The 27,787-nt window shown below is 39.5% G+C and overlaps 1 protein-coding gene across 1 annotated transcript; it reads right to left on the bottom strand.

The window, feature by feature from the left end:
- LOC591321 (putative ATP-dependent RNA helicase Pl10) lies at positions 1-27,773 on the bottom strand. The gene is made up of 17 exons (XM_030981455.1): positions 27,729-27,773; positions 24,148-24,175; positions 23,329-23,403; positions 22,667-22,732; positions 21,329-21,593; positions 19,377-19,673; positions 18,179-18,278; positions 17,629-17,764; positions 17,275-17,351; positions 11,341-11,430; positions 9,648-9,808; positions 8,959-9,103; positions 8,171-8,315; positions 7,276-7,457; positions 6,347-6,464; positions 5,445-5,601; positions 1-4,974 (listed from the first exon to the last, which is right to left on the bottom strand). The coding sequence occupies exons 1-17, from the start codon at positions 27,771-27,773 to the stop codon at positions 4,758-4,760; spliced, it is 2,304 nt and encodes a 767-aa protein (XP_030837315.1). The 3' UTR covers positions 1-4,757.
- Positions 27,774-27,787: the final 14 nt, after the last annotated feature.

The raw sequence follows: 27,787 nt of genomic DNA, 5'->3' as shown, positions 1-27,787 counted from the left end.
TTTGAATACAGAAAAGTAGTCGATATTTGTAACAATCAACAACCTCCATGCAGTACTATATATATCTCAGTTCAGACGCAGCTGATCACAATATGAAACCGACCTCAATACATGTCTTCCCTTCTCTCTCTCCCACTCTCTTCAATACTATTTACATGAGTGCATTTGATCTGAATATAATACTTCTCCAATTCCACTCCCTCTCTCCCTCTTCCAAGTGAGACCTAGCGGTATATAGTCGATACAAAAATAGCTTTTTGGTGGAAAATGATTCTTTAACATAGCTCACAGACATAAGTTAGACAATCAAGATTAAATCTTGTAGTTAGTAGACTTCTTGTTTGGAAAATAGAACCAAGAAAAGACAAATTGAGATGGTTTGGGTAAACAAATACAAATTGTGTAACTCTTTTATCTGCAACGGATTGAAATCTTCTGACTGCCACATTGTACTTGTGAAAAAAAAAGTACAATGTGGCAACCCACTCTGTGTTCGATTAGTTAACCAAAGCAAATAAAGAGTTGACAAGTTACGTAATATATTGTATCAGTGAGTGCGTGAGGAAGGGACACGAGCGCAGTTTCGCACTTACTGGACGTTCCGAACAGCGAAATGGACATGCCGACCGTAGCCATACTTATACGAGTAAGCTGCGAAATGCAATCTTGCACCGCTGCAATGTACTCTCTACATACAAGCATGCTGTTGGCTCTAGCATATGCCGACCCATTCCTATATGACCGCCAAATGCCGCTACTAGTGGTAAAAACAATGTTTAGTGCTTGTTCTCAAGTCTGTCCAATAGCCATGATGAAGCACATTGTTTTTTTTTTTTAAATTGAGTTGATTCATAACAAAACCAGTTGTCATTAGAGTAACAACTAAAAATGAGATTGTTTGTGGAACTACTCTATCTGAAACATTTATCAAGCATACACAAAAGTAGTACCAGCAAGTTTTGAAAGAATAATAAAAACGTTTTCATTTCATGAAAGCTGTCATAAGGTTTATGTTTTTCTCTTTAAATATCAAGTTCACACTGAAGAATATGTAAGCTTCTTTTATGTATACAAAGTTATTCTAAATATACAAGCTATTTTTTCATCTCATCACATCTTTATCAGGACCCTGGCAAAATGGTCGACTACATACATGCTTATATTCATAATGGTGGAATGTTGTTTTTGTATGTCACATGACCCCAAAATCATCCATATTCCAAAAAGGCACTAGTTTAATAAATAGAAAGCTTGTATTCTTCTTTCATTTTGATATCATGCAAGCAGCAGCATGATTTATATAAAAAAGAATTAAGACTCAGAATAGACCGAGGCTAGGGCATTTTCCCATAAAAATGGGGAAAACATAATTTTAATGAATTTTTATAAAACTTTGCCGAACTACTGTTTCCCTCAAAGGCAATTTTCATTCATTCTCCATAGCACACATTATAAAAAAAAAAACCCTTATCATTAGACTTATTCATTTTCGCGGAGCAGAAAATACTGTAAATATCGCAAGAACTCACTCGCTATCTTTCGTCTTTTTACATGCATTATAGTAGTGATGTTCTTCAAAGCGCTGCCGCATTCTGCTAGAATGAGGGGTAGAAGAAAAAAAATTCCCCATGAAAAGTTAGAATAATAGAGACTCATCGCTGTTATATTGTTGACTGGGCATGAGGCCTGCTCAAAATAAAGGAGAAATTTCCAATCATCTCTTCCAATATTGTTCACAAAGAGAACCGAAACTCTTTAATGACGCACATACAAACATAAAAAAATATAGTCAGTTATGAAGGAGACTAGAAACTGCTCTGCTAGCATGCTATATGCATGCAGCAAACACGGTTCAAGTTTGGCTGGCAAAAAATAATAATACGTAGTTATGAATGAACATAATAATACTTCATTTTTCGACAAGATATGTTTGAATATGCAGGGTACATACTCAAAAGCATGTCAATAAACATGCCTTTTATATTTAAATAACTATTGTTAAAGTTGAGATTGCAGGAATAGAAATTACTACCAGATTTTCAAAGATGTATAGAACATGATGCTGTGCACATCAAAGTCAGTATGAATAATCTGATGGTAAAATCTATTACCTGTATAAATAACTTACAAAGCAATAGTTTGCAATGCAAACAGTTGAAATAGTACATAGTAAACACAGGAGAATCGTTTATGATACTTTAAAGAGAGTTTTTGGCACTCTCCTCTGACAACACATACTTTCTGTTTTCACTCGCCACAAAAAATGATGTAATAACTCCACAAATTAATCTGATTCATATACGCATCCAGAGCCATAACACACGGGTGATGGAGGTTTCCAAAGGAATAAAATAATGAAGATGATTGGGACGGAGTTCAAAGTATCAGATGGAAATGGATAGGGGGGGGGGGGGGGGGGGGGGGGGGGGTCAATGACATGTGAACCCCCCGTTATGGCTCTGGTATGCGAGATCCCAATTGCACAGTTAAAACCAATACATATCAGAATATGAGAAACAAATACATAATGATCCATCATGCTTTCTTTCATCAATCACTTATAGACTGATGTGTTATGAAAACAAAGTTAAGAAACCATAACAGATCACCGGGCAGACGATATTGTGGAGAATCGGTTAGGTTTAATCCCTGCATAATAATAACAATGGTAAAATATAATCACAATTCCGCTGATCAATGCTTCTTCGTTATTCATCTCATGTTTACAAAATGGATCTTTGGTTTTTCAAATGTCCCTCAAAAAATGGAGAAAAAAAAGACAAGAAGAATTTGGATTACTTTCCTTCTCCAAAATGACTTCATCCAGTACAGACACAGGTATGCTGATACACTCTTCAGATGTTGACACAGCAGGTTATAACTTGAAGAAACAGTGAACTTCTTAACGTTTTATATTTTTATGGGAACAGATGCCATCCTATACATGAACGCTAGCTACGCTTCAAGGAACAAGTTTTAAAAAAAAAGAAAAATACATACCACTCTATTATTTCTAATGCCTGTTAGGAGCAACATCGATTATAACTTCCACAGGTACAAGAGTAAAACAAGAAATAGAGCTGCATAATAACATGGGTAATAAATTTAGGAAGCTTTAGACTAATCTGTTCACATTTGTGACATGGCTGGCATCTGTTCCTCTTCTGTAAGTGCCAAATTATTTTCTAAAAAGTTCACCATCTCTCCTATGTTCTTTAAATATATAACCTGCTCTTTTCATATAAAAAAAGAACTGACCGACAATATTTTTTGAACAATTGTAAGTATGGAACAACAGAATTCATACTATTCTACGCTTAAATACATACTTCAAGTGAAAAAAAAAAAAATTCCAAGCATTCACAACAATTTTTATCTCAACAAGTTCTAAGCATCTAAAATACACATCCATATATTCAGAGTACATACGACTAACAATCAAGTCTCGATGATGATACAATCTGCATGTCATCAACTTTTATCAAGAAACATAACCAAAATACAATAAAAGTGAGAGAAAACAGTGCTTTTAAAATCAGATACTCTTCATTCAAGGCTCACTGTTACCTCTCTTGAATAGAAGAAAGGGCTGCACATGCAATCTGTAGTTATACTTATAGCAATATGCATGGATACTTCCTTAGTAGGATGCTATATATAAATGTTATTATGGACCTCTTGACAACCAAAATAAGATCCAATAGTCCTTTGTTGCAAGTTATACAAAAGAATCCAGCTTTAAAGGAAATTATGTTACATTTTAATGCATAATGGAACCTCTGATTATTTCCAGGCAGCATACAATGGATGCATGCATGAAAATACAGTACAAAGCAATTTACATACATGTATATAGTTAAAATGTCCATATTTAGGTTTTTCTTAATGTAAAGTTAAACATTGTTCTGATGCTTTTTTTCTCATTACAATGTTTGACTGATATGGTTACTTTGCTTTGTATTAAGTAATAAAAATCATGTATTTTAAACAACAAATGTCTACAGCATCCTACAACAACGTGATGCAACAACAAAAACACAAAAACTATACTTATCTTAGATATAATGAGAATAGGTCAATACGCTCCCTCCCATCTAAAATATAGCCTCTGATCTGGAGATGAGATTCACACCTCATCTCACCGTTCACAGTGCACTCTGGTCACCTCAGTATCAAGCATTAGTCTCACAGAGTGCAATATGAACTAGGTGAATGTTTTGAGCAGTTTCCACATTTATGCAGTTTATTTTCAATTTTTTTGTTTGTCCTCCCTCCGCCTCTGAAAGGATTTGTTTGCTTTTCATGACCTAGTCTGGACCAACATCAAGGAAATAATAAAGCCTCATCCACATCAGTTTCCAATTTTCATTTGTACAAGCAATAGGCTGCAGCTATCAATATAAATGCCACAGCCACAAAATATTCCTATACTATTCCTAAGCAATATATGAACAGTTAGTTAGGAGATTAGAAGACCACAAATTATTTGTGCAGAAAGAATTCACAAAGAGTCTCTAGTTTCCAAGATGAGGAAATGAAACGACTAACCTACAGGAGCCTAAGGCTGCATCTTAAACAAGGTAATATACAAGATAATATATATACCAACAAATAATACTAACGTAAGTAAGGCGGGCTAAGGGCAGATTGCCTTAGCTAGCCTCCACATGTAGAACCATCTTCTGTAGAACAACATCACAAGGATACTTGCCCCGTAGCATCAGGCTCCACCATCCCTCCTTGTTGTTGGGCGTCGTCTAGTTGCCCCACCAGTCCTGACCACTTCCGCCGCCGCCGCTGGACTGGTTATAGCTGCCTCCGTAGTTGCCTCCGTAATGGGGTTGGTAGCCAGGGGCGCCATGTCCACCGGACGACTGGTGACCGCCAAAGCCTCCAGAGACTCCGCCGCTTCCGCCTCCACGTCCACGGTTACTGACTTGACGGTAATCACGAGAGCCAAACCCTCCAGTGTACCTGTTGTATGTGAAAAATCGGTTGAAGGGTTGATGATCGGTTAAGTCGATGATCTATGACTATGTATATGAAACAGAAATAAACATGGCCACTGATTTTGGAAGAGCACAGGAGGTTTCTTTTTCTCTATTTTTGCCATGATGCATTGCTTCCCTGTAGCTACTGTAAAACTAGAAACCTACATAAGCACAAAATGTTTGCAAATTTTGGGAGTAGTTCAGATTTACAATAGTGTTGTACCATGGACAAATTGTATCAAAGCTCCCAAAACACTGAAGTTATGCAATTTTGCGAAGTTCACGTTGCAATTATTTCTGATAGAAAGTACACCACAAAAATAGTGAGCCATTTAGCTCTGGTAAAAAAAAATACTTGAATACCAATGTGAGTAAATCACACTTATAAAACATCAAATCCTAAGAGCTCCGGCAAAGAAAAAGAATTATTTTGTTCACTGGTTGCTGTTGTACCTGTTGCGTCCACGTCGGGAGGATCCTCCGCTGTTCTTGGACTCGCTAGCGAGAGCCTCGAGCCAGCTTGGTACTTCCTGCTTAGCTTCAATCATCAGATCAGCTAGGTCACGAGAGATGTTACGGTTCTTCTCGTTGAAGAAAGATGTGGCAAGACCTGCATTGGAAAGGGTTAATTAGTAAGTAAATATCATCAATAATGAAGAGAACGCCTTTGATTAGGCAACTAGATATTGGTGCTTTATAAATCCTGGATTGGATGATGATGCCAAAATAATGCAAAAAATTAAATAAATTAAAATGATATTCTGTTCCTGTATACAGCATATCACACAACGCATTATTGCCCTCCAGCAAAACTGTTATCATGGCACAGTGTGATTCAAGGGATAGTTCTAAATGGGGGGTGTTTCACAAAGAACCTAATTAAGTTGGACTTACAAATTATGGAGAGCCATTTGTAGCCTTAAAATAAAATTCCACATAAAGAACATGATATCTCCCATAATAATAGAAAATATGAATGATTTCAATCAACATTTTATGCCTTTTAAAATATCTTTAACACAATATTTTCAAAGATGCTAACGGCTTTCCATAATTGTTAAGTTCAACTTAGAGATAAGTCAACTTAGGATCTCTGTGAAACACCCCCCCCCCCCCCCCAGGTATCTATTTACCTCATCCAGGTCGAGTGTATCAAATGTAAATTGATGTTTTGACAAAGGACAGGGATTTGATAGTAGATGGTCAATAGATACATAATAAATTAGTATCAGCTGACAAAGTAAGCTTCATGAAAAATGGATTACGATAGCAAAACAATGTAGAAGAAATATATTGAGAAGAGAAAACTTCTGGATCAGGATGCTGTTGTAATGGCCAATCCATTGCTTACATACCAACGTTGCCGACACGTCCAGTACGGCCAATTCGATGAACGTACTCCTCAATGTCTGTTGGCAGATCAAAGTTGATGACGTGCTTCACATTGTAGATGTCAAGACCACGGGCAGCCACCTACAACAAAAACAAATTAAATTGTTCGGACACGTACGCTGCAAGTTTAACACTACAAATCTCATTGTCACTAAGAAAATCCAAAAACTACCAATTTTACGTGGAAGCGAATGGCAAATTGGGGTGGGGAAAAAAAAGTACCTGCATGCAACAAAAGCTGCCTAGGCATACTGACCACTGTGTTATAAAACCAGATTTAGCCACATTTCCTTTCTCAATACCCAACTTGCTGTCAAGTCTGAAACCTTCATGTGCCTGAAGTGTTCAGGCATGTTGGTCAATGTTTCATGTCACAGAAGTGTATGAGTTTACGTTAACACATCATGTGTGAGCACGGCTTAAAAGTTCCAAAGTTTGTTTGAGGGACTTGCACAACATAATGATTTTTCACATCTGTAAAACAAACGTTTTAAAATGCAGGAGGAGCTTAAAGGGATCTGGTAACTTTGTCTCAGATTCTGAAACAAAATCCTGGACTTAGCTCATGCGGCAATGATAATTATAAACCTTTAGGTCAGTCAGGAGCCCCATGACTTTTACAAGCTGATCGCCTGTCTGATTATCTAGATATTTACGATTGGAAATCGAAACCAAATTTTGCGTATGCCAAACGATTTTCATAACACTACAGTCTATTGGGGAAAATTAGTATGGTAAAACCGGTCACTCAAAGATTTTTATTTTTGAGGCACTACTTGATCATTTTCAAGTGCGATTTTTTCAGGGCTTCAATATTACACCATATCACAGATACTGGTAGCACGTAGGGCTGTGCATCTCAGATTTAACATTTTAAAATGTTTAAACTTACAGCTGTGGCGACCAGGATTGGAGTGCGACCGGTACGGAAGGTCTTGAGGGCATCCTCACGCTCACGTTGGGAGCGGTCTCCATGGATACTGGTGGCCTGGAACTTCTCACGGTAGAGGAACTCCTCCAGAGAGTCAGCTCCCTTCTTGGTCTCCACAAAGACCAGGGTCAGTGAGTCCGCACCTACCACAATGGTAAAAAAGAGACAAAATGTTCCATCAATAAAAAGAAAAAACCAAAATATTTAGATGCATACGATATGCCACCATGACACTCCCCGTCCTGCCCAAGCCAGCGTCCCGTTGATTGGTTAACCATGTACAGTATTTGACCGCCGGTCCACCTGTAGAGTATAAAACACGCTTGCTTACAATATATTCTATCACCTGACGAAGTGTAGCAGCGGCACACGAAACGTTGTGATGTTTTAGATCCCTTGTTGACCATACATTGTGAGACAAATGAATGTCACTAGCGATATTATTTTCGATACAAAAGTGTTGTGAGCAATATAGCTCTATTGAGCTCTCAAAAGGTGCTCTCGATTATTGATAGCTCCAGTTAGAACGATGAAATACACCAAATATAACAAGTGATGAAATCTTGCTTGTACAATAGAAATTGAATCTCTCTTCAAGAGGTTCTCTTTGTTGTGTCCCTCTTCATTCGATTCATTCAAAAATTGTAAATCTCTTGATACCAATACTGACAAATGGTAGTGATACCAGGAGAATGGTCTTATCAAGTTATATTTATGATTGGATGAAATAATGGGATAAAAAATGTATTTCATATTGGACGCACTGCCCAAACTCGTAGCTTAGCATTCATGGCATTTTTTGAGGCAGTTAATGGTTTTAGTTGAGAATGAGCCTTTTGGACTCTGTAATCGTTACCTGCCGCTGATATCAAGTCAAGGAGGAAGGATCTCTTGTCCTGCTCTTCGACCCAGACAATCTTCTGGGTGATGTTGCTGCTGGTGCTACCAACGCGGCCCACGGCCAAGAAGATGTAGTCTTTCAAGAAGTCACGAGCCAGAACCTGGAGAAAGAGGGAAGTCAACAGGTTACATTATGAACGTTCTTAGGTGGTACTCACAATATAGTCCATTGGAGGGAGCATGGATTTCAAGCAGGAACAGGGGCCTGTTTCACAAAGCCTTTTGTCAATGACAAATGACAAAAATCAGTCAAAAGTCTGCTGATAACCAATCAGAAGCAAGGATTTCAGTAGCTTATAACATAAACTGTCATTTGTCACTGATGACAAGTTTTGTGAAACGCCCCCCAGGTAACAACCTGGAATTATGAAACAAGTCTACAAAATATATTACGGATGTTCTTATAACAGAACAAGTTCTATTACGAAAGAATGTACTTGGAAGAAGAAATGAGCCAGACTCTGTCATTAAAAAAGCTTCCACATGATCAATTTCGAATGTTAGTCTTGGCCAAGTGTACGATACATTACCATGTTCTGTGAAGTTCTGAACATAAATTGACATCAAATGTGTCACTTCATATTTGATCCAATCTCAGCTCTCATAAGAATATTAACTGAATGTAATGAACAGTTATCCTATTCTTAGATGTGGTTGGAAATGTATAGGTTGAAACAACATGAACGTGCCCAAGCCACCATCTGCAACTGACACAAAAAAAGAGCATGTGGGACTGGAACTTACCTGGATTTCCTTGGGGAAGGTGGCACTGAACATGAGTGTCTGTCTTTCGCCAGTCTTGGGCATAGCATCCTCCTCTACAATGCGACGGATCTGGGGCTCAAAACCCATGTCAAGCATACGATCAGCCTCATCAAGAACGACCCACCTATGGCAAAAAAAGAGAAGACAAATTACTTAAACTGCTTTAGTGACCACCATTACAGATAAAACTACCTGTCTATACAAATCACTATTTTTGGTTCCTTCAAACAATGTTTCTCATCGAAACATTAAATAAGCTCTCAATTAACATAAGAAAAAGGGGATCATGGGGGACCAATGGGACCAATGGGCTTAGGCATTGTTTGCTATATAGAGGGTGCAAGTAGCTACAAGTAGTGCCGTCCCGCTTAAAGAGTACTTAATGTAAAGACCACATACTCACAGGGACAGCTTTCTTCTCTCCCTAGAGCAGTCTTTAAAACATGGGTTTTACTGTAGGATGGATGGATGTACAGTTTACAAAAGCATGAAAAGATTATGTCATACTTTCATAGACCGAACCCAAAATAACACCATTTTTTCCTGCCTGGTTTTGAAATGCCAACTCATTTTTCAATTTTCATGATAACACTTCCTAATTCATGTACTGTGGTTAGTCAGAGATGAAGAGAAGATTACTGTGAGAAAAAGATGAATGAAGGTTGTACCTGATGTACTCTAGACCGATCCTGCCTCTCTCTAGCATGTCAACCAGACGTCCCGGGGTAGCGACCAGAAGATGACAACCCCTCTCCAAGTCACTGATCTGTCCCTTGATATCGGCTCCTCCATACACCACACAGGGGCGCACGTGAGAGCGGTATGAAAACTAGAAGAAAGGATGTATATATGATGATGAACGAACAGTTACAAAGTAAAGTCAAACCTGCTTTCGCAATTACATCTCTACCTCAATCTTTTCTTTCCCCCTTGAACAGCGTTTCTCATTGTAACTTGTGCTAAGGAACCTTGTAATAAAGACAACTCTTTTTAAATCTCCCTTGAGCTGTATCTAATACAGGTTTCATTGTAGCAGTCTTGACAGAACAATGTCTTTGCAGATCCTACAAGTAAGCAATCATCTTAAGTCTCATGTTCAAACGGTGTCAGACTTATTCTCATAAACAGAAATCATGCATTCTGCAGTGCAAGCTCACAAACTCTTTCCATCCGTATAGGAACTAGACTTAATAATAATAAAAACGTTACTTATAAAGCGCTTACCACCGAAGTCTCTAAGCGCTGTAACAGACGAAATAGACTGATCAGGAAGCTGTAATGAATGGAGATCCCGTCCAAGAGGCCCCTTTGAAGTCATCCGTGGCACCGCGCGTCTTTTGTTTCCCCAACCGCAATCCCCTTAATCCCCCTCCAAAACCTTACAGCTCCCTAGTAGCACTAAGTCCTCCCTTTCCACACACAGCCCAGCCCAGCGAGCACGGCGGCTTTTGCTTTGCCGGCCCGTACTTTGGGTGAATTGTGGTGCTAACTTGACAACTTCTAGCCCTAAATCAATAAATGCGCAAACATATAACACAATTTCATTTAGTTCTTTAGGAAGATAAACCTTTGGACTACCTTCCTAGCTATGTACAAATTTCGGAAATTTTCGGAAAATGTCAATAATTAGATGAGAAAATCATGATTATGAAAATCTTTCATTCGCTCTAACTCATGATTTCCTTGGTCGATTTCGCTGGTTAAAATGGCCATGTCTTCAGTAGAGCTATCCGAGAACGGAAAACGCATTTGATGACTAATAGAAAGTTGCATTGGTCATAATGTTGTGAATTCTGCATTTTATATGTTATAGCTAAATACATCTTTCATGAACATGACTTAATTTGTCGGTGCCACGCATGGCTTCAAAGCCCAATGCTTGCATATTTTGCAAACGAGTGAATAGAGAACTTAGGGAAGCAGATGGCGTTGCGTAACATTTCGTATTATTTGGAATGCCAGAGAGGGACTGTGCATTGATATGAACAGCTGTTGTAGGAAATGATGGCTGGAGAGGGTTACATTTCTTTTTGTTAAGCCAGGTTAATCTTGAATAATTTTCCCTCAGAAAATTCTTTCGAGACGGTATCTCCATTCATTACAGCTTCCTGGACTGATAAACAATTAAATATTAAACAAAACAAAAAGGTGCAAATAAACCTACAAATTACAATACATATGAAATATACATCAATGTGAACAGAGTAATGCTACGGGGTCACGAAGGTTCATACGAATCTCTGTTTTTCAATTGTCTTCCCGAATTTCCTTTGTCTGAAAATCGTTCGTACGGCGTTCGTAATGGCATTATTTAATCATCAAAAGCTTAATCATCTTAATCTTGAAAGCGATGTTCTTTACCTTCCTGGATTCGTCGTAGATCTGGGATGTGAGCTCTCGAGTAGGAGACAGGATCAGGGCAAGAGGGTACTGCTTCTTACGGTATCCACTCTGCAACAACAAATAATTCGAAAGGTGAGTTAATAAATAACAATAATAGGCATTTCTATAGCGCCGTCTATCTAGAAATTCTATTCCGATGCGCATTTATTTTACCCCAGCTTTCCCGTTTGTAACATTTAGTTTCCCTTTTGTAACATTTTTTGGAACATTCTGAATTTTGGCATGAATTAGCATTATACCTATCATAACACAGATGAAATCTTACATGTATGCTTAAGTCATATTTTCCATGTACACTACTGCCTAAAGGTTTTGGCAGCGGGCTGACCCGATGCCCGAAGCGCGTAGCTGAAGAAACGATGTTCGGGTCGCGCCCGATGTTCGAGTCGCGCCCGAAATCTGCCCGAAATCAGCCCGAAATCAGCCCGAAATCTGCCCGAAATCTGCCCGGTACTATATTCGCCTTGATATGATGCGCGTGCTGAAGTCGTGCGTTTTTAAGACTCGCACGCGACAAGACCCGATGACGTCACGTTGAAAAGTCAAATTGGTCGAGAAGAGCGATTCAACTGCAGATCAATTTGCCTATACAATTTGCGTGTTAAAATATGAATCGCACCGCACGAAAATTATACACAAATACACGTAGAGTGTATGGGAGAGTCGAGTGTATAGTAGGAAAGACGCTCACTAATTTGTTTTGGTGTTCACCAACGCTCACAGCAATATGAGTAAGGCAGCCTAAAGTCTAGTCTAGACCCCTGATTTAGATCTAAGAGTGGATGACCACCGTAGGCTTTAGATATTTTTCTGCCAAACATCTTCGAGGAGCTAGGCCCAGGGTCCATGAAGTTACGGCAACGGGGACGGCAAACGCTAGCATAGATCTACCGTACCACATCGTCAAGCCTAGCCTAGGCTCTAGCCTAAACTTAATAAAATGGCTCAATTGAGCATTCATCAGGCTAATGATATGAACAATTTGGTCTCACCTTACATTATGCCAATGACACATCAGTCCCTGTTTCCATATTTTAATTCCAAGGATTAAGAGATACTTTCTTTGCAACAGCTAAGTCATAATTAATACTAATAGTGCTACGTTGTGTAGCCTGTAGGCATAGCCTATGCTAATAACACTATGCATGCTGGATCTAGATTTTGGACGCACGTGGTACGCGAAGCTTACGTAGATATCTAGGTCAACTTATGACCCATGCTCGCGCTGCTTGCATCACATTCGTAACCTTAAAAAAAAGGAAGGCGAGGAAAAAGAAGAAAGGGAATATGTAGAAGGAGGGGAGAAGAAAAGGAAGGAGAAGAAAAGAAGAAGAGTAGATGAAAAGCAGAGGGGGCGGGGGAGAAGAAAATGAAGAAGAGTAGATGAAGAAGCAGAGGGGATTGGGGAAGGAAAAAAGGCCCCCCCCCCCCAAAAAAAAAGAGGAACAAACGGGATATAAAGAAGCAGAGGGGGGGGGGGGGGGGGGGGGGGGAGTAGAGTTGATGAAGAAGCAAAGGGGTGGGGGTGAAAAAAGATGAAGAGTACACCTGTAGATGAAGAAGCAGAGGGGAAAGGGGAAGAAAACAAAGGAAGGAGAGGAAAAAGAAGAAGGGGAAGAAGAAAAGGAAGGAGAAGAAAAAGAAGAAGGGGGAGAAGAAAAGGAAGGAGAAGAAAAAGAAGGAGGGAAGATGAAGAAGCAGGGGGAGAGAACATGAAGGAGAAGAAAAAGATGAAGAGTAGATGAAAAGCAGAGGGGGCGGGGAGAAGAAAATGAAGAAGCAGAGGGGATTGGGGAAGAAAAAAAGGAAGGGGATATAAAGAAGCAGAGGGGGGGGGGGGGGGGAGGAGAAGAATAGATGAAGAAGCAAAGGGGTGAGGGTGAAGAAAAAGAAGAAGAGTAGATGAAGAAGCAGAGGGGATTGGGGAAGAAAACAAAGGAAGGAGAGGAAAAAGAAGAAGGAAAGATAAACAAGCAGAGGGGGGGGGGGGGAGAAGAAGAGTAGGTGAAGAAGCAGAGGGGCGGGGCCGGGGGGTGGAAGAAAAAGAAGAAGTGGAGATGAAGAAGCAGAGGGGTGGGGGAAGAAAAAAGGGAAGGATAGGAATAAGAAGAAGGGGGAGAAGAAAAAGAAGAAGACAATCTGAAAATAAGAACAAACATAGACACACGAAACAAGCAGAGAACTTCCAAATTTAATTTGTTCACCAATTGAATGTTTGAATGACGAGAGCTAGTGTAGCGTATATTTCATATTATGTTAAAAGTGTTTCTATTAAACAAAGGGTATTTTGGAGACAAGGTGTCTGGCAACATATGGTTATCTCAGAAGTTATTTATAAACAGATCATGTTAGTAGTGATGATTGAACCTTCGAGAGAGAGAGAGAGAGAGAGAGAGAGAGAGCAGTTCTGCCCTGAAAACTAAGCGTATGCATTTGTTCGAATCTTTCTCATCATCTTTTCTGTTTTTGCAATTCTTTGTTCCACCCTCTCTCCCCCTCTCTCTCTACCCTTGGGCAATCACCCCGGCCAATTACTTCCACCCCCCCCCCCCCCCCCCCCCGTGGACATTTACCTTTCCCTGAAAATTACCCCATTCCACAATCACCCCATTGTTTAATTCCATGTTTTTCTTTCTATCAATCATCTATTTTCGATTATCATTTTTTCTTTCCATACGTAGATCTTTATGAAGCAATTATTAATCATTCTTCTGGTTTCCTTCGTAAATGTGTTCACTTTATGTATTTCTTAGATTTTTTCAATCATTTTCTATTTTTTCCTATATCCTCAAGTATTTCTTTGTTATTTCCTTATGTATTACTCGTATTTCGAATTTTATTTCCATCTATAACGTATTTTCATTGTTTATCGCCATGCTATCTTGTGTGTGTATTTTCGTGGGGTGGGGGGGGGGGGGGGCCTGCATGGAGTCTCTCTATACATCATCATTTTAATAATCGCCATCAATACATACAGCCAGCATTTTCATCATCGTCCATCAATATCATCACCATCATCTTAATAATCGCCATCAATACATACAGCCAGCATTTTCATCATCGTCCATCAATATCAACAACTCAACATCTCTTCAGTGACTGGGCAATAACTTTCCTTTTCCACACAAAGCGGTTCCCTTTTGAAATTTGATTTGTTTACTAAAGCTTTGTTTCGTGAAGTTGCCCTCTCACTTCAGACATGCATGCCGCTGCGGTTTGTAGAAAGAACAGAAAAGGCGTAAACATTGCGTAACATGCACTTTCTCTGTCATCATGATGGTTCGTAGTAGGTCCATGCTGAAGGCTGGTGGAATTTGACAGGGGCCATGCGAGCGGCCACAGAATATTCATAAAACAATAATTTAAATGTAAATAACTATGCATCATGAGCCACTCGTGTTTTCTTAAGAACCCCTTTAAAAATTGTGTTGCTCTTTACTCGAATATCGCAACCCTGAATCGCATTTGATTCCACATTTGGCGTCCATTGTGCGAGCATGAGCATACAGCCAGTAGTTAACTAGCCTAGCCTCGTGGTTGCTGCTTTCCCCAACGTCCGCAATTAAGGCACACTTATTTTCCGTCAGCAAAATATCGAAAGTCGGGAGTGCGCCTTACATAGTCAGGAACAGGATATTTGAGTCCTCAAATGCTACTTTTTAGTGGTTTTCAAAAATCTCTGTGTCTCAATATGAATTACATAATGCAAATAAAGAATAGGATCTACTATTTGAAGTTAAACTACGTTCCTAATTTGAAAGGAAGAGAGGTTTTTTTTCTTCAGTTTTTGTTTTCAGTCTCGATAAATTATGCCCTGTCACAAGGCACTTTGCCGGCCGAAGCTCTATCGTGTCTTCAGCTCACTCACCTGTATGATGCGGCTCACTTACACAGGGGATAACGAATCACCACACGAAAACTAGCCTGTCCACATTTCTGTTTGGACTCGGAGGAAAATTCTGTCTTCTTTAGTTTTAAAAACAACATTGTTACTGGGTCTAACTCAGTTCACAAGCACTTCAACCGTGCCTCGTAATAAAATGAAAGTATTTTTGAACACTGTCACTGAAATAAGAGCCGATCTGATGTTAACAAAAAATCCAATGTTGGCTTTTTTTTTTGGTGGCTTTTTGTTAACCAGATCAGATCGCGTCTTGTTTCAGTGTTCGAAAAATACTTTCACTTTTCATTATACGAGGCACAGTTGAAGTACTTGTGAACTAAGTTAGACCTAGGTCTTAGTAACAACTTTTTTTTTTTTGTTGGGGGGGGGGGGATCTTCGAAATAGGGGTGCGCCTTATAGTTTTGTGATTTGCTTTCTAGTGTTGCGATGATGTATAGTTGTACGCTTTAAATTAAGACATGTTCATCATTGAAAATGGTCATGGAAATTTACATTATCCTGCTCTGGAAAGTCATGAAAATTCATGGAATTTTAAAATGTGTAAGTGTACGAACCCTGAAGTAAGTCCTTATAATTATTTTGATGTTTTGATATTTTCGGTTGATTCCAGATGAAGAAAAGCAAAGGTAGACTGTTCGCCAGATTACGGTAAAAATTGCCAGTCAATCCCTCTTTGAGTGTGAAGCAAGGGTTACCGGATGCGTGTGGGTCACCTCCCTGGTTTTATCAAAGCATTTATCCTCGTACCAGACGGTTAATTTCGTCTATTTTGTAATTAGCCGCCTGGAGAAGAAAAAAATCTGCGGTAGTCCGCAATTGACAAAAAAGTTAGGCGACAACTTTACCAAAATAAGTGATAATACTTCAACACTAAATACTTAAATTGTAAATTGATTTAATTTTTAGCTATGTCCTTCCATCGTGTTTATTTTAACTTGGACAAAATGACATGAGTTCGAGAACGCCGACTCGGCAGACGTTCACCGCATGTTAATTAAATCTGTTTAATGGTCGTTTTCTTGACAAAAACATCGAGTTAGAGTGACTATTGTGACGTTTGGAGATAACCATTATGACATCACAAAGCCGCGTAGCACTAGCATTCCACGCAGATGCGCATTTTTTCACAGACATTGCGCGCAAAGCAACGGCGCATAGCAACAAAGTAAACAAAGCAGCTCGAAGTTCGGGCGCTCCCCCAAATTCCGCGCGTGCGTTCAATTCAGCTGCCCGAAATCTGCCCGAAATCTGCCCGAAATCTGCCCGAAATCTGCCCGAAATCTGCCCGAACTTGCTCACATTTTTGGCAATTGACACTCAAAAAAAATACGCGACCCGCGAGTAGCTTGCCCGCGCCCGCAGCCCGCTGCCAAAACCTTTAGGCAGTAGTGTATCTTCATGACAATTTATAAACTGTTGATTTGGGGGCATCAAGTACAATATCGATGATTTTGACCGAGTGTTTCCATAGACCTAAATCAGTCCATAAACTGACTTCAATCGAGAATATTACAATACAATATTTCACAAGTTTGATTTTGTATGGAATCATTGATTCTGTTTCACATGCATTACATTTGGCATCTGCTTCATCTATGGAAAGTGAGTCTCCAGTCCAGTGTTTAAATACTAACCGAGACACCTCTACGTTCTGGGGGGTGTTTCACAAAGATCCTCAGGTGAACTTATCTCTAAGCTGGACTTAACAATTATGGAAAGCCGTTAGCATCTTTGATAATATTTTGTAAAAACTATTCTAAAATGCATAAAATGTTGATTCAAATCATTCATATTTTCTATTATCAAGGAGATTTCATGTTCTTAATGTGGAGTTAAAAAAAAAACTTAATTGATTTTTTGCTTTTGAACACATTTAATTTTATGACTACAAATGGCTCTCCATAATATTTAAGTCCAACTTAGAGTTAAGGTAGACTTAGGATCTTTGTGAAACACCCCCTAGTTACATGATGAACTTTGAACTCACCACAGAGTGTTTGTGAGGTCCACTCTCAAAGATCTGAGACAGGATGGGGAGCAGGAAGGCTGCAGTCTTTCCAGAACCTGCATGAATGAATCAAATCCAAAATACAATAATAATAGTATGTACGTTTATAAGAGGATAGAGGATAGAGAAGAGAGGAGAGGAGAGGAGAGGAGAGGAGAGGAGAGGAGAGGAGAGGAGAGGAGAGGAGAGGAGAGGAGAGGAGAAGAGAAGGGAAGGAAAGAGGAGAGAAGAGGAGAGGAGAGGAGAGAAGGGGGAAGGGAAGGGAAGGGAAGGGAAGAGAAGGGAATGGAAGAGGAGAGAAGAGAAGAGAAGGGTATTTGGATGGAAGCTCACCAGTCTGGGCACAGGCCATAAGATCCCTCTTCTCCTTGATGATGGGGATAGCGTACTTCTGAACAGGGGTGGGGACCTTGTAGTTGCACAGCTCTGTGTTGTTACGCACAATCTCACCTAGGTCAATGTCAGTGAACTGGAGGAGGAGGAGGAAGAAGGGAAACATTAATTGTTAGAGGTAATACAAAGTTCAGGGAAATTTTGAAAATCGGATTGAAAGTAATTCTTTAAAATATTGATATATTTGGATGCCCCTGTGAATGTATTATAAGCACCAGAAAATTTAGCCCCTAAAACACTTCTGCTTTCGAGAAATCAAAAAATCTAAAATTTACCAGAGCTCCCAGTAAATTTCAAATACAGGGGTGATAGTGAGTACAATTTTTTTTTTTAAGGATTTGGGAAAAAACGATGGCATCTAAAACATTCCCTTCCTTTTAAGTAAGAAAATTGGGAAAAATAGGGATGCTGGTGGCATCAATGCGGAGCTGTTCGACTCTGTACAAAGGGCACAGGAAGCAAACTGTTTTGAAATCTTTTGTTGACTTACCTGATCAATGGGTGCAGGTGAGTTAGTTCCAGTAGCCTCTACAGGGATGTCAGCGTACTTGTCAAAGTTGATACCGGTGTTACAGATTTCAAACAGTTCACTGAAAACACACAAACAAACCATATAAGAATGAGCACATCAGAATATCATATGCCTAAACCAGGGATGCCAACCTTTCAGAGCACAAATCCGTAATCATAAGGCTAAAAATCCGTAATTTTCTGCGCGACGCAAATTTTTCTGCACGCTGGCAAGCGCAGCTCCCGCAGGCAAGCGCGATAGCACAACAAGTTAAATAAAAGTAACATACCTGTTCATTAGTTGGTGTTACACGATGCATTTCCATTTCTTACTGTATTGTTCTTTAAAAGTCTGTAACTTCTTGCCACGCTTCTTAGTTGTGGAAGACATGATGATTGATATCTAAATCCAACCAACATGAGTTCAGATTGTCGACGAAAATCGACGAACGCTGTGACAGCCTGTGAGCAATCCGACAGTGTACACGGCGCTAGCGTAGCGAGGCCTGGCGCTGGGCGGGCGGTAGCGGCGCGGCCAAGAGAGGTATTTCACCCGGCCCCCGCTCGCGAAGCACATGTTGTATGCACATGTATGCACTGAAAGGGGTGTGCTAGATAACAAATTGTCCAATCGGAAGCCCTGTGGGATTTCTATGCATGGATTCAAGGATGGCTGCGCTGCAATAGTCAAGAGTACGTGCTAAACCTTAAACGTGCTAAACCTTAAAGTGCTAATTTTGAAAATCGGCAAAATCTGCAAAATCCGGAATTTATGGTATGAAAATCGTACCGCCCGTAATCAGCCGATTTCTCGTAGAAATTACGGGAAATCCGTACTAGTTGGCATCTCTGCTAAACCGATATCACATTACAGAGCCTGATGAGTTCTGTCCCATTTCTTTGAAACTACATTATGGTCTTATTCAAGCAACTCTACTTAACAAGAATAGTTGCAATGGAATACGTTTGGTAATGTAGCCATGTTGCACCCCACATTGTATGCAATTGGCGGTAGGCTTACAGACGATATTTCTTTATTAAATGTCAAGATAAATTTGCACGATGGCTATGAAACATGAGATTATCAAAATCTCTTTAGAATTTTTCAGCAGTAAAATGATCACCGCTCTTGTGTATTCTTTGAGCTCACATATAACATGAAAAAGAAGAAGACTTACTTTTCCAGACGAGAATTCCTTGGGAGTGGTTTAGTCCAGTCCTCCTCTTGCTCGACCCTGGGCACGTCACGTCCGCGGAAGTCCTCTGCCCTGCCCCAGCCGTCCCCTTGGCTCTGCTGCTGGCCCTGCTGGCCCCCACGGGCGCTCCAGAAGCTATCACCACCGCCCTGCTGAGGGGCACCCCCAGGGCCACCTTGACCACGACCCCAGTCTAGGCGGTTGTTGTAACCACCGCGGGGTTGGTAACCTCCAGGTCCGCCCTGGCCTTGTGGGCTCTGGTAACCCCACGTCCACCACCTATTAAAAAAAAAAATGAAAAAAAAAAAAATATTTTAACAAAAATAAATATATTAGAATGGGATGTACATGTAATGGTATAGTAAAAACAATGAAAAATCATCTGACTTTTTAAACAGATTTCAAAGATTCATAGTTTATTTTATTATTTATTATTATTATTAATATTATTATTATTATTATTATTATTTTTTTTTTTTTGGGGGGGGGGGTGGTAAGAAAAGTTAGAGGGGACAAGAGACAGAGAGAGATGGTATATATCGACATATATGTAGGGACACTGATTTTCCGCGATCACGGAAAACGGACGGAATTCACGGAATTGACCATTTGAAACGGAAAATGCAATTTCGAACGGAAAATCGCGGAAAACCCCTTTTCCCTCAAAACTTTTCATTTTTCAAGAAGAAAATCGTAAAACTTACACTATTTTTGTGACTCGTTATGCAGTGAAAATATATTGGGCCTCAAATCATGGTTAATAATTCCGAATATTTAGCGATGTTCGTCAGATTCTTAGGAGACCGGGCGCTGCTGTGGAATCGACTCCAGTTCGTTCGGGCAATGTTTTTTGCAAAGTATCTCTTTGATTTGTGGTGCTGTGGAGTCGACTCCAGCGCCAAAGACTCGGTTCTTATCTTGGAACCGAGTCTCCTTTTCTCGGAACCGACGTGCTCGAGTAATCGACTCTCTAGAGATTGGAGTCGACTCCTCGGTTCTGGATTTCAGAATCGGTTAGAGTCGGGTACTCGGCTCTGGCTCCCAAGCCTAGTGAGCAGCCTATCACCCTCCCACGTGTGCTTAATATAGCCTTTTCAACACTACCCGCACATTTCCTATAAATGCCCAGTGACAGATTCCCATATCATCATTCCCTTGATCATTTCCAAGCCTCTTCATCCAAAGTCATCACCAAAGGTTGAATAATTTTGGGTACTAAGTACGCCCGACTCATAATGGATTTCTAACCACCCGGAGTCAGACCATTACAGAGTGATCCATCTCCAATGCCGCCGTCAATCTTTTAATGTGGGGGCAATGGAATAGACGTTATAATTACCCCAAATCTCAGCTTGTGAAAGTCATGAAGTGGATAGAATTTCACCTTTTACACTAGATGATATGTCATGCCACATGTCATTTTCCGGGGCGATGAGACATGATAATTTGTATCCTTTTATTTAAGACTATCTCTTGAAGGATTCTTGTTTTAAGAGTATGTTTTGCTTTCAAAATAAGTGAATATGTGAGTGTTTTCCTTCTCAAACAGGTATGGTCATATGTGCGATAGCTTAAATGACCATACATGTACTCATCACACATGTTCATCAAAGTCTTAGGAATGCTATTCATTTATATAGGGCTTAACTGACAAATGCATTTACAGATAATACGCAGGTGGACATGTTTTCAAATAGGGAAAAAATAGCTTTTTTTGTGGGCACCTCTGTCACTTTCTAAAATGCACAAAATGGAAAATCAATGGTCCTTTTTCTATTAATTCAATTTAACCTGAACCTAGGTTTAAAAATCATGTTCAACTAAAGGAAAACTGAGACTTAAAGACTAAAAACTACCTTTACTCCTGTCTAGTTCATCAAAATAAAACCAGGGGTTTACCTTGGTAATTATTCTTATTATGGTATGTACCTGACTGTTGCTGATCATTGTAGCGTCCGCCGCCACCCCCTCGTCCGTTGTAGCTGCTGCCCTGGTCTCGGTTGTATCCACCACGGCCGCCATCTCTGTTGTTGTAGCCACCTCCTCCTCGGCTGTTGTAGCCACCCCTTCCTCCTTGGTTGTATCCTCCGCGGCCGTAGTTGCCACCGGCACCACCGTCGTAGCCGGTGCTGTAGCCAGGGGCCTGGGGAGGTGGAGCCCCAAATGGTGGAGGGGCCTGAGCTGGATAGCCCATGGGCGCTGAAGAGATAAGAAAGAAGTACAATACACTTTACAACTCAGTTGAAGGTAAAAAAAAAAGACAACAGTTGATATCTATTACTTTCATATTCTAATTTTTCAAATGCATCTATCAGTTCTATCTAATTTAACTATTATAGCTTGCAGAGTAGTAGAGTGAACTGAATTTGTGAAAATGAAGAGAAAAAAAATCATACAGGGATAAAACTATAATTATACAGGGATAAAACTATTTCTTTGTATTTTTCTACTGGTAAAAAAGGCCACAAGAAGGGCATGCAATACACAAACATGGAACCAATTTAACACGTCTCATTTACTATATTATAAAACAGGACAAAAGTAAAATAAATTTGGTTTGAACAAGAAATCTTCAAACTAAACATACACATTAATCATTGAATTTAATAGAAATTTAAAGAAATCAAAGAAATCATATTTGTTGAATGTTCAGAGAAATATGAACATTCCCATGGTAGTAATAGAAAATTTTCAACCTAATTAGGGTTCCAAAATCTTGCACTTAAACTAGAACTTAAACCAAACGTTTTTCTTCATGATTAGCTATGTTATAAGAAATATTTGAAAAGATGACATCTAACATGAAAATGAATGCCATGAGTGCATGCATATTTTGTTTAAAATATGCAACAAAATATCACATGCCGGAAACATTTAAAATACGACTCGGGTACTAACACGAAAGTACCTACAATTTTGTTAGTACTAGTACATCAAAGGGATAAAGATATAATAAACTAACCTCATCAAACCATAGATAAAAAGATAAATAAACCTTACACGTGTGAAAGACTACCTGATATGAATTGCATTCATTCTTAATGCTACATGTACTTAGAAACACAGGATAAAGCATGTTAATGTGATTGTATAAATGAGTTAGGTTTCCTCAACTTATTTATGTAAGTCTATATTATCAGGATGCACAAAGCATTCATTCACAATTAAATGACAACAATATTCACTACGGGGGATAATAAGTTCAAATAATAGGCATACACAATGTGGGTGAGATTGTGACAATACATGGGAATTGTTACATAATAACTCGCCTCTAGTGAATTGAGCGCCACCAAAACCTGGCTGAGCGTTGGGGGCAATGAAGTTCTGGTAGCCGCCTGTACAGAGGCATAAACAGAGTGGGAAGCAGTACCGTTACAAGCCATCCATGCTCATTGACTACATTTCTTGGGTCTTAAACATTACTGTTGACCTTTAACCTTCAATTTCTGAAAGCTAATGACACAATCAAAGATGATATTCAAACAATACAGTACTCGTACCATCTTCAATATCTCTCATACCCTACTTGTACTTACACCAAGGAGAACGATACTAGACCGAACAAAATATAGCATTACCCCCGATGGCACAGAATGGGTTGGTTTGGATTCAATTGGACAAGGTTTGCGCTGTGTGACTAGGTTATAAAAATGCAAAATGCATCATGACATACTTAATGAACATACTGCTAATTAATAATGTAAGATATACATGAGTCAAAGAGTAGAAAACCCATAATCTAAGAAGATATCCCTCATAACATAGAAATAGAAGATTTAATGAAGTTGAGAATTCAGATGAAATAGAACTCACTCTTTAAGGCTTTGGGACGTACATGTACCTGCTAAGAAAGAGGGTTAGAATTTACATTCTGAGAAAAGGAAAGGAAAAGAAAGAAAGACATAAAAGCTTATGAAATCCTAGCACTCACCTGGTGGTGGTACAGCCATGGGGGCACGGGGCCCGTCATTTCTGCCTCGTAGGTGTGGTGGCACATACTTCTTGGCTGGAGAAGAGACATTACAAAAAACAGCTTGAGAATTTCGAAGCAGTTTGTAAAGTAATGATTTGCTACAGCTCTAGGGAATTGTAAAGTCACACTGCGCAAGCCTTGTCCAAATTGGATCCAAACCAATCGATTCTGGGCCACGGGGGGGAAATGCTATATTTTATTACAACTCTTAAGGAATTGTAAAATTTCTTTCAACCCTAAAATATATAGAAATACATTACATCTTAGTATCCTCTCTCTCTCCCTCTCACATTCACAACTCGTTTCAATCCTGAAAATGAACTTTCGTTCCTTACATGTATATTCATGCTCATCAATTATAAATTCACAAGTTGTACATGTAAATCAAAATTACTACAAACACTGCTCTGAATTTCCAACAATTCTCATTGTCTCCTTCTACAAATACATGACTTCACATTAAATGCAACAAGAACTTTCTAATGTACAGGTACATGTACATCTCAAAAATTCATTGTAAAGCATGCTACATGTGTACATGTACATGTAGTAAGGAGCCCCATCCTCTCTTACAAATTTCAATTCATGAAACACAAAACTTGGCCAATAAGCTTCTGGCAGATATCTGTAATTAAACAGACGGACTCTCAAAATCTCAAATGTATAAAATACATGTACAAGTACATCTAATTTTAAGCAATGTCAAGATAACTTTCATTAAAAAAATATCATGCTTGGAATTTAGCAGAAGTACATTAAACAGAATACATGTATTACCTCCAGGCATTAGGTCCATAGCGGCAAACTGTAAGATAAACACAAAAGAAATATAGTTTATAAAAAAAAAAAAAGGCAAGTGGAATTTCACTTTTAAGAGGTCATCAAAGGTCGCAATTCCTTTTTGAAATGAGACGTAATTGTCATGCAGCGCAGTAGAATGTAGATGGCAGCATGCAGCAGAGAGGAAAGTATCACATGATCTAAGGCCTGCAATCGTAATTTGCTCAGTCTTAAGTGGGTCATATTTGACTTCCATTCAGGGTAAAAAATACATGGGGGCTCAGGCATATCTGCCCCTGAATTGCCCAAAAGAGCCCCAAAAATTGATAGAGTTCAATGCAAAAAACAAATTAATGAGTGTTATTTCATGCAAGCAAGCTTGAAAAGTAGACACTCCAAATTTGTAAAATATTTTTTTCCCTGCATCCGTTTCTGAACGTGCTCGGTGCCGCGAAGCATGATTCCTTCCTTGGCTCCTTGCAGCCTCAATTTTAGAGCGATAAAGTTAAAAAGACCTAGTCAACTGAAACGATATACCTAATTCAGGACTCGGGTCTAATTTTTATGGGTCAGAAAGTCAATGATGTTTATAAAATGAGCTTGCAACGCATGTGTTGAAAAAATGCAACTAAGTTAACTGTCAATTGATGACTCAGAAATATTTGGCTGCTGATATTCAGTAGGGGCTGGTCCGAGAATGAGGATCGTCCTCAAAAAACAAGGATATCCTCGATTCCTCGTAAACCCGGACAAAATGCGTCCTCAAAAATAAGGATCGTCTGCATTTTCATGCACGTTTTTTTCCGTCATCGGCGCTCAGCGGGCTGTTCGGTAACCCAAATTTTTTATGGGTCAGAAATTCAATGATGTTTATAAAATGAGCTAGCAACGCATGTGTTGAAAAAATGCAACTAAGTTGACTGTCAACTGATGACTCAGAAATATTAGGCTGCTGATATTCAGTAGGGGCTGGTCCGAGAATGAGGGTCGCGCTCAGCGGCCTGTTCGTTAACCCAAAACCTGCTGGCAATGCGAAAAATGGATTCCGCGTAAGAAAATGACCCTAGTTCACCGTCTACTTTCATGGGTTATCCGTCTTCCCGAGAATTTGTCACTCATAATGTGAAAGTCTCTGTAGAGTAAAGGAGCCGGTTTTCGGCCACTTAAGACAAAATCCTATTTTTTGGACCCTTTACTTCCTATTTATTAACATTTCTTGTTCAAATCATGAAGCAAATATTATTATTATTTAAACAAAAAAAGAATCCCAGAAAAAAATCATGAATTGCCCTGACAATGTTCATTTCAATTTTCACTGTTTTGGAGCCGGTTATCGACGTAGCGAGTCAGTTTACGACCGCATGTACAAAGTCAATAGGAAGCACGCAGGCACCATGCGTTTCCACGCTGATCTATAGCACAAGCAGGCGGAGCAGGTATCCCACGCCAGAGCTCCCCGGTGCCCGCTTGGTCGAAAACTAGCACTGCAGTAATGGGAAATTGGAATCTGAATTAGACGGACATATCGTGTTTGCGTCGCGGGGTTCGGCTGCATTGATTTAATAAATTAATACATGCGATGAGATACTTTTGAGCTTGCGACCAACACAAAATCGGGCTCTAAATCTGAAAAATACTTGAAATAAAGCTATTTTATTGTACCCATATTTCTTACAGACACGTGTAAGATATTCGATTTTTCAGATTTGGGTAGCGGGACCGCCGATTACATCGCTAAAATGTGATATTTTAGGATATATTTTCCATTGCAAATGTGGTTCTTCAGTGACTCTGGCATGGTATGGTATGTGTGGGATATGTGTTATGCTATTATTAGGGTGTCTGAACGATTTTTCAATTTTCAATTTGGGATCGTTTTTCACCATTTTTGTTTGATATTTGAATAAAAAATGTTATCAGAATAATACATTTCAAATTTCAAGTCTCACCGATGTTTCTATCAAAAGTTACAGCCCCTCCAACACGCTGGTATATTCATATCATTTTGGTCAAAATCGACGAAAAAGACGTCCACGCAGAGTGATGTTGTTTTGCTAAATTTAGCCAAACAGCTGTATCGCGCGATATGCAAGCGTATGCATATCGTACGCATGCTGCTAAGCCAATCCGCGACTTGCAGCTTGAGCTACGCTGTCTCCGCGACATGTGCGATTGACTAGTATGGTTGGCGTTCGTCGCACAATAAACCCGGAAGTGAATGCACGTTATAGTCAATGGCAATATCGCGGAGACAACGCACGTTGTCTCCGCGATATTGCCATTGACTTTAACGTGTATTCACTTCCGGGTTTATCGAGGGAATTGCCAACCATAATTTCAGTCACTATAGAATTTGGGGTTTCGTTCGTGCGCGGAGATGTTACGCGATGTAACCATGGTTTGGACTGAGCGGAGCGCACGCCTCCTAATTAGCTGATCCACCAAATAGCGAGAAGGGTATTTTTAAACTGTTATCAGTTGTGATCCCTGGGGGCTAGCGAAAATATAATCACATAGAATTGTTCCTTAGGACTTGGACTACTTATCGATCGGGGCGTCATATCTCAAAAGTGACAAACCTCAGAGTTAGCCAGGACACAATGTTTAAATTGCTGTTTTGACCAAGATATTTTTAGAATTTCGGGGGCTACGCCCCTTTGGAAATATTGGAATTCACCTGCTCTTTCATATGACACCTCATTCATTGATTATCACCTTCAGGATCACAACTGATAAAGGTTTGAATCTCGATTTGAAAAAAAAAAATTGACTTTTTTTGCATGGTCGCGCAATGCACGTAGGCTGCATAGGGATGCGTGTAATCTCTATGGGAAGAATTTTAGCACACAACATCGGGTGCGCGATCAGACACCCTACTATTATGCGATGTATTTTAAAGGGATTTTATCATGCATCCAACGGATCGGCCGAAAACTGGAGCTGGTCGATTACCCCCTCCTTTACTCTACAATTACAAAGTCAATGTGAAATGCATCAAGAAAATCATCACGGAATCCGTTTTTTGCATCGCCATTGCGCCGATAAAAAATATGAAATGTCTGCAAAAATGTGGATGATCCTTGTTTTGGAGGACAATCCTTATTCTCGGACCAGCGCCCCTACTGATATTATTTAACTCAAATTTTAAAAATCATATTTTTAAACAAAAGAATTGAACGTTGACAAAAAAAAAGACATGAGATTGAGAAATGCATCATAATTGTGAAATTTCATACAACTGTAAAATCACCCATTAAGAAAACGCATCAAACTACAAAATCAGCTTGCAGCAGAAACATTCAGCTCAGACTTCATCATCATTCATACACTCAGTCTCGGCTCATAGCCACAGCTCAGTCCATACACACAGGCGACTCTGCTCTGCATAGACAATACACACACGTCCCAAGCCTCATGCATGCAGCATACAATGCATTGTGTGAAAAGCACAGGCATGTGCCTTTCCACGCACATCCGTCATCATTCATTCACGCCACCGCACCGCACACTTCGTGATAAATTTGACACTTTCGTTCTCAATTTTGAACTTTAATTTTCCCAGTTACGTCTATACATACCTGTTGGTCCAGACTAGGTCCATTTTGATTTGTTCCATTACTCATAACTACTGATTTTT

The sequence above is a fragment of the Strongylocentrotus purpuratus genome, unplaced genomic scaffold, assembly GCF_000002235.5.
Source record: "Strongylocentrotus purpuratus isolate Spur 01 unplaced genomic scaffold, Spur_5.0 spur5_scaffold_12, whole genome shotgun sequence".
NCBI lineage: Eukaryota > Metazoa > Echinodermata > Echinoidea > Camarodonta > Strongylocentrotidae > Strongylocentrotus > Strongylocentrotus purpuratus.
Note: the sequence above shows the minus strand (reverse complement) of the source record. Positions and strands in the feature narration are given on the sequence as shown.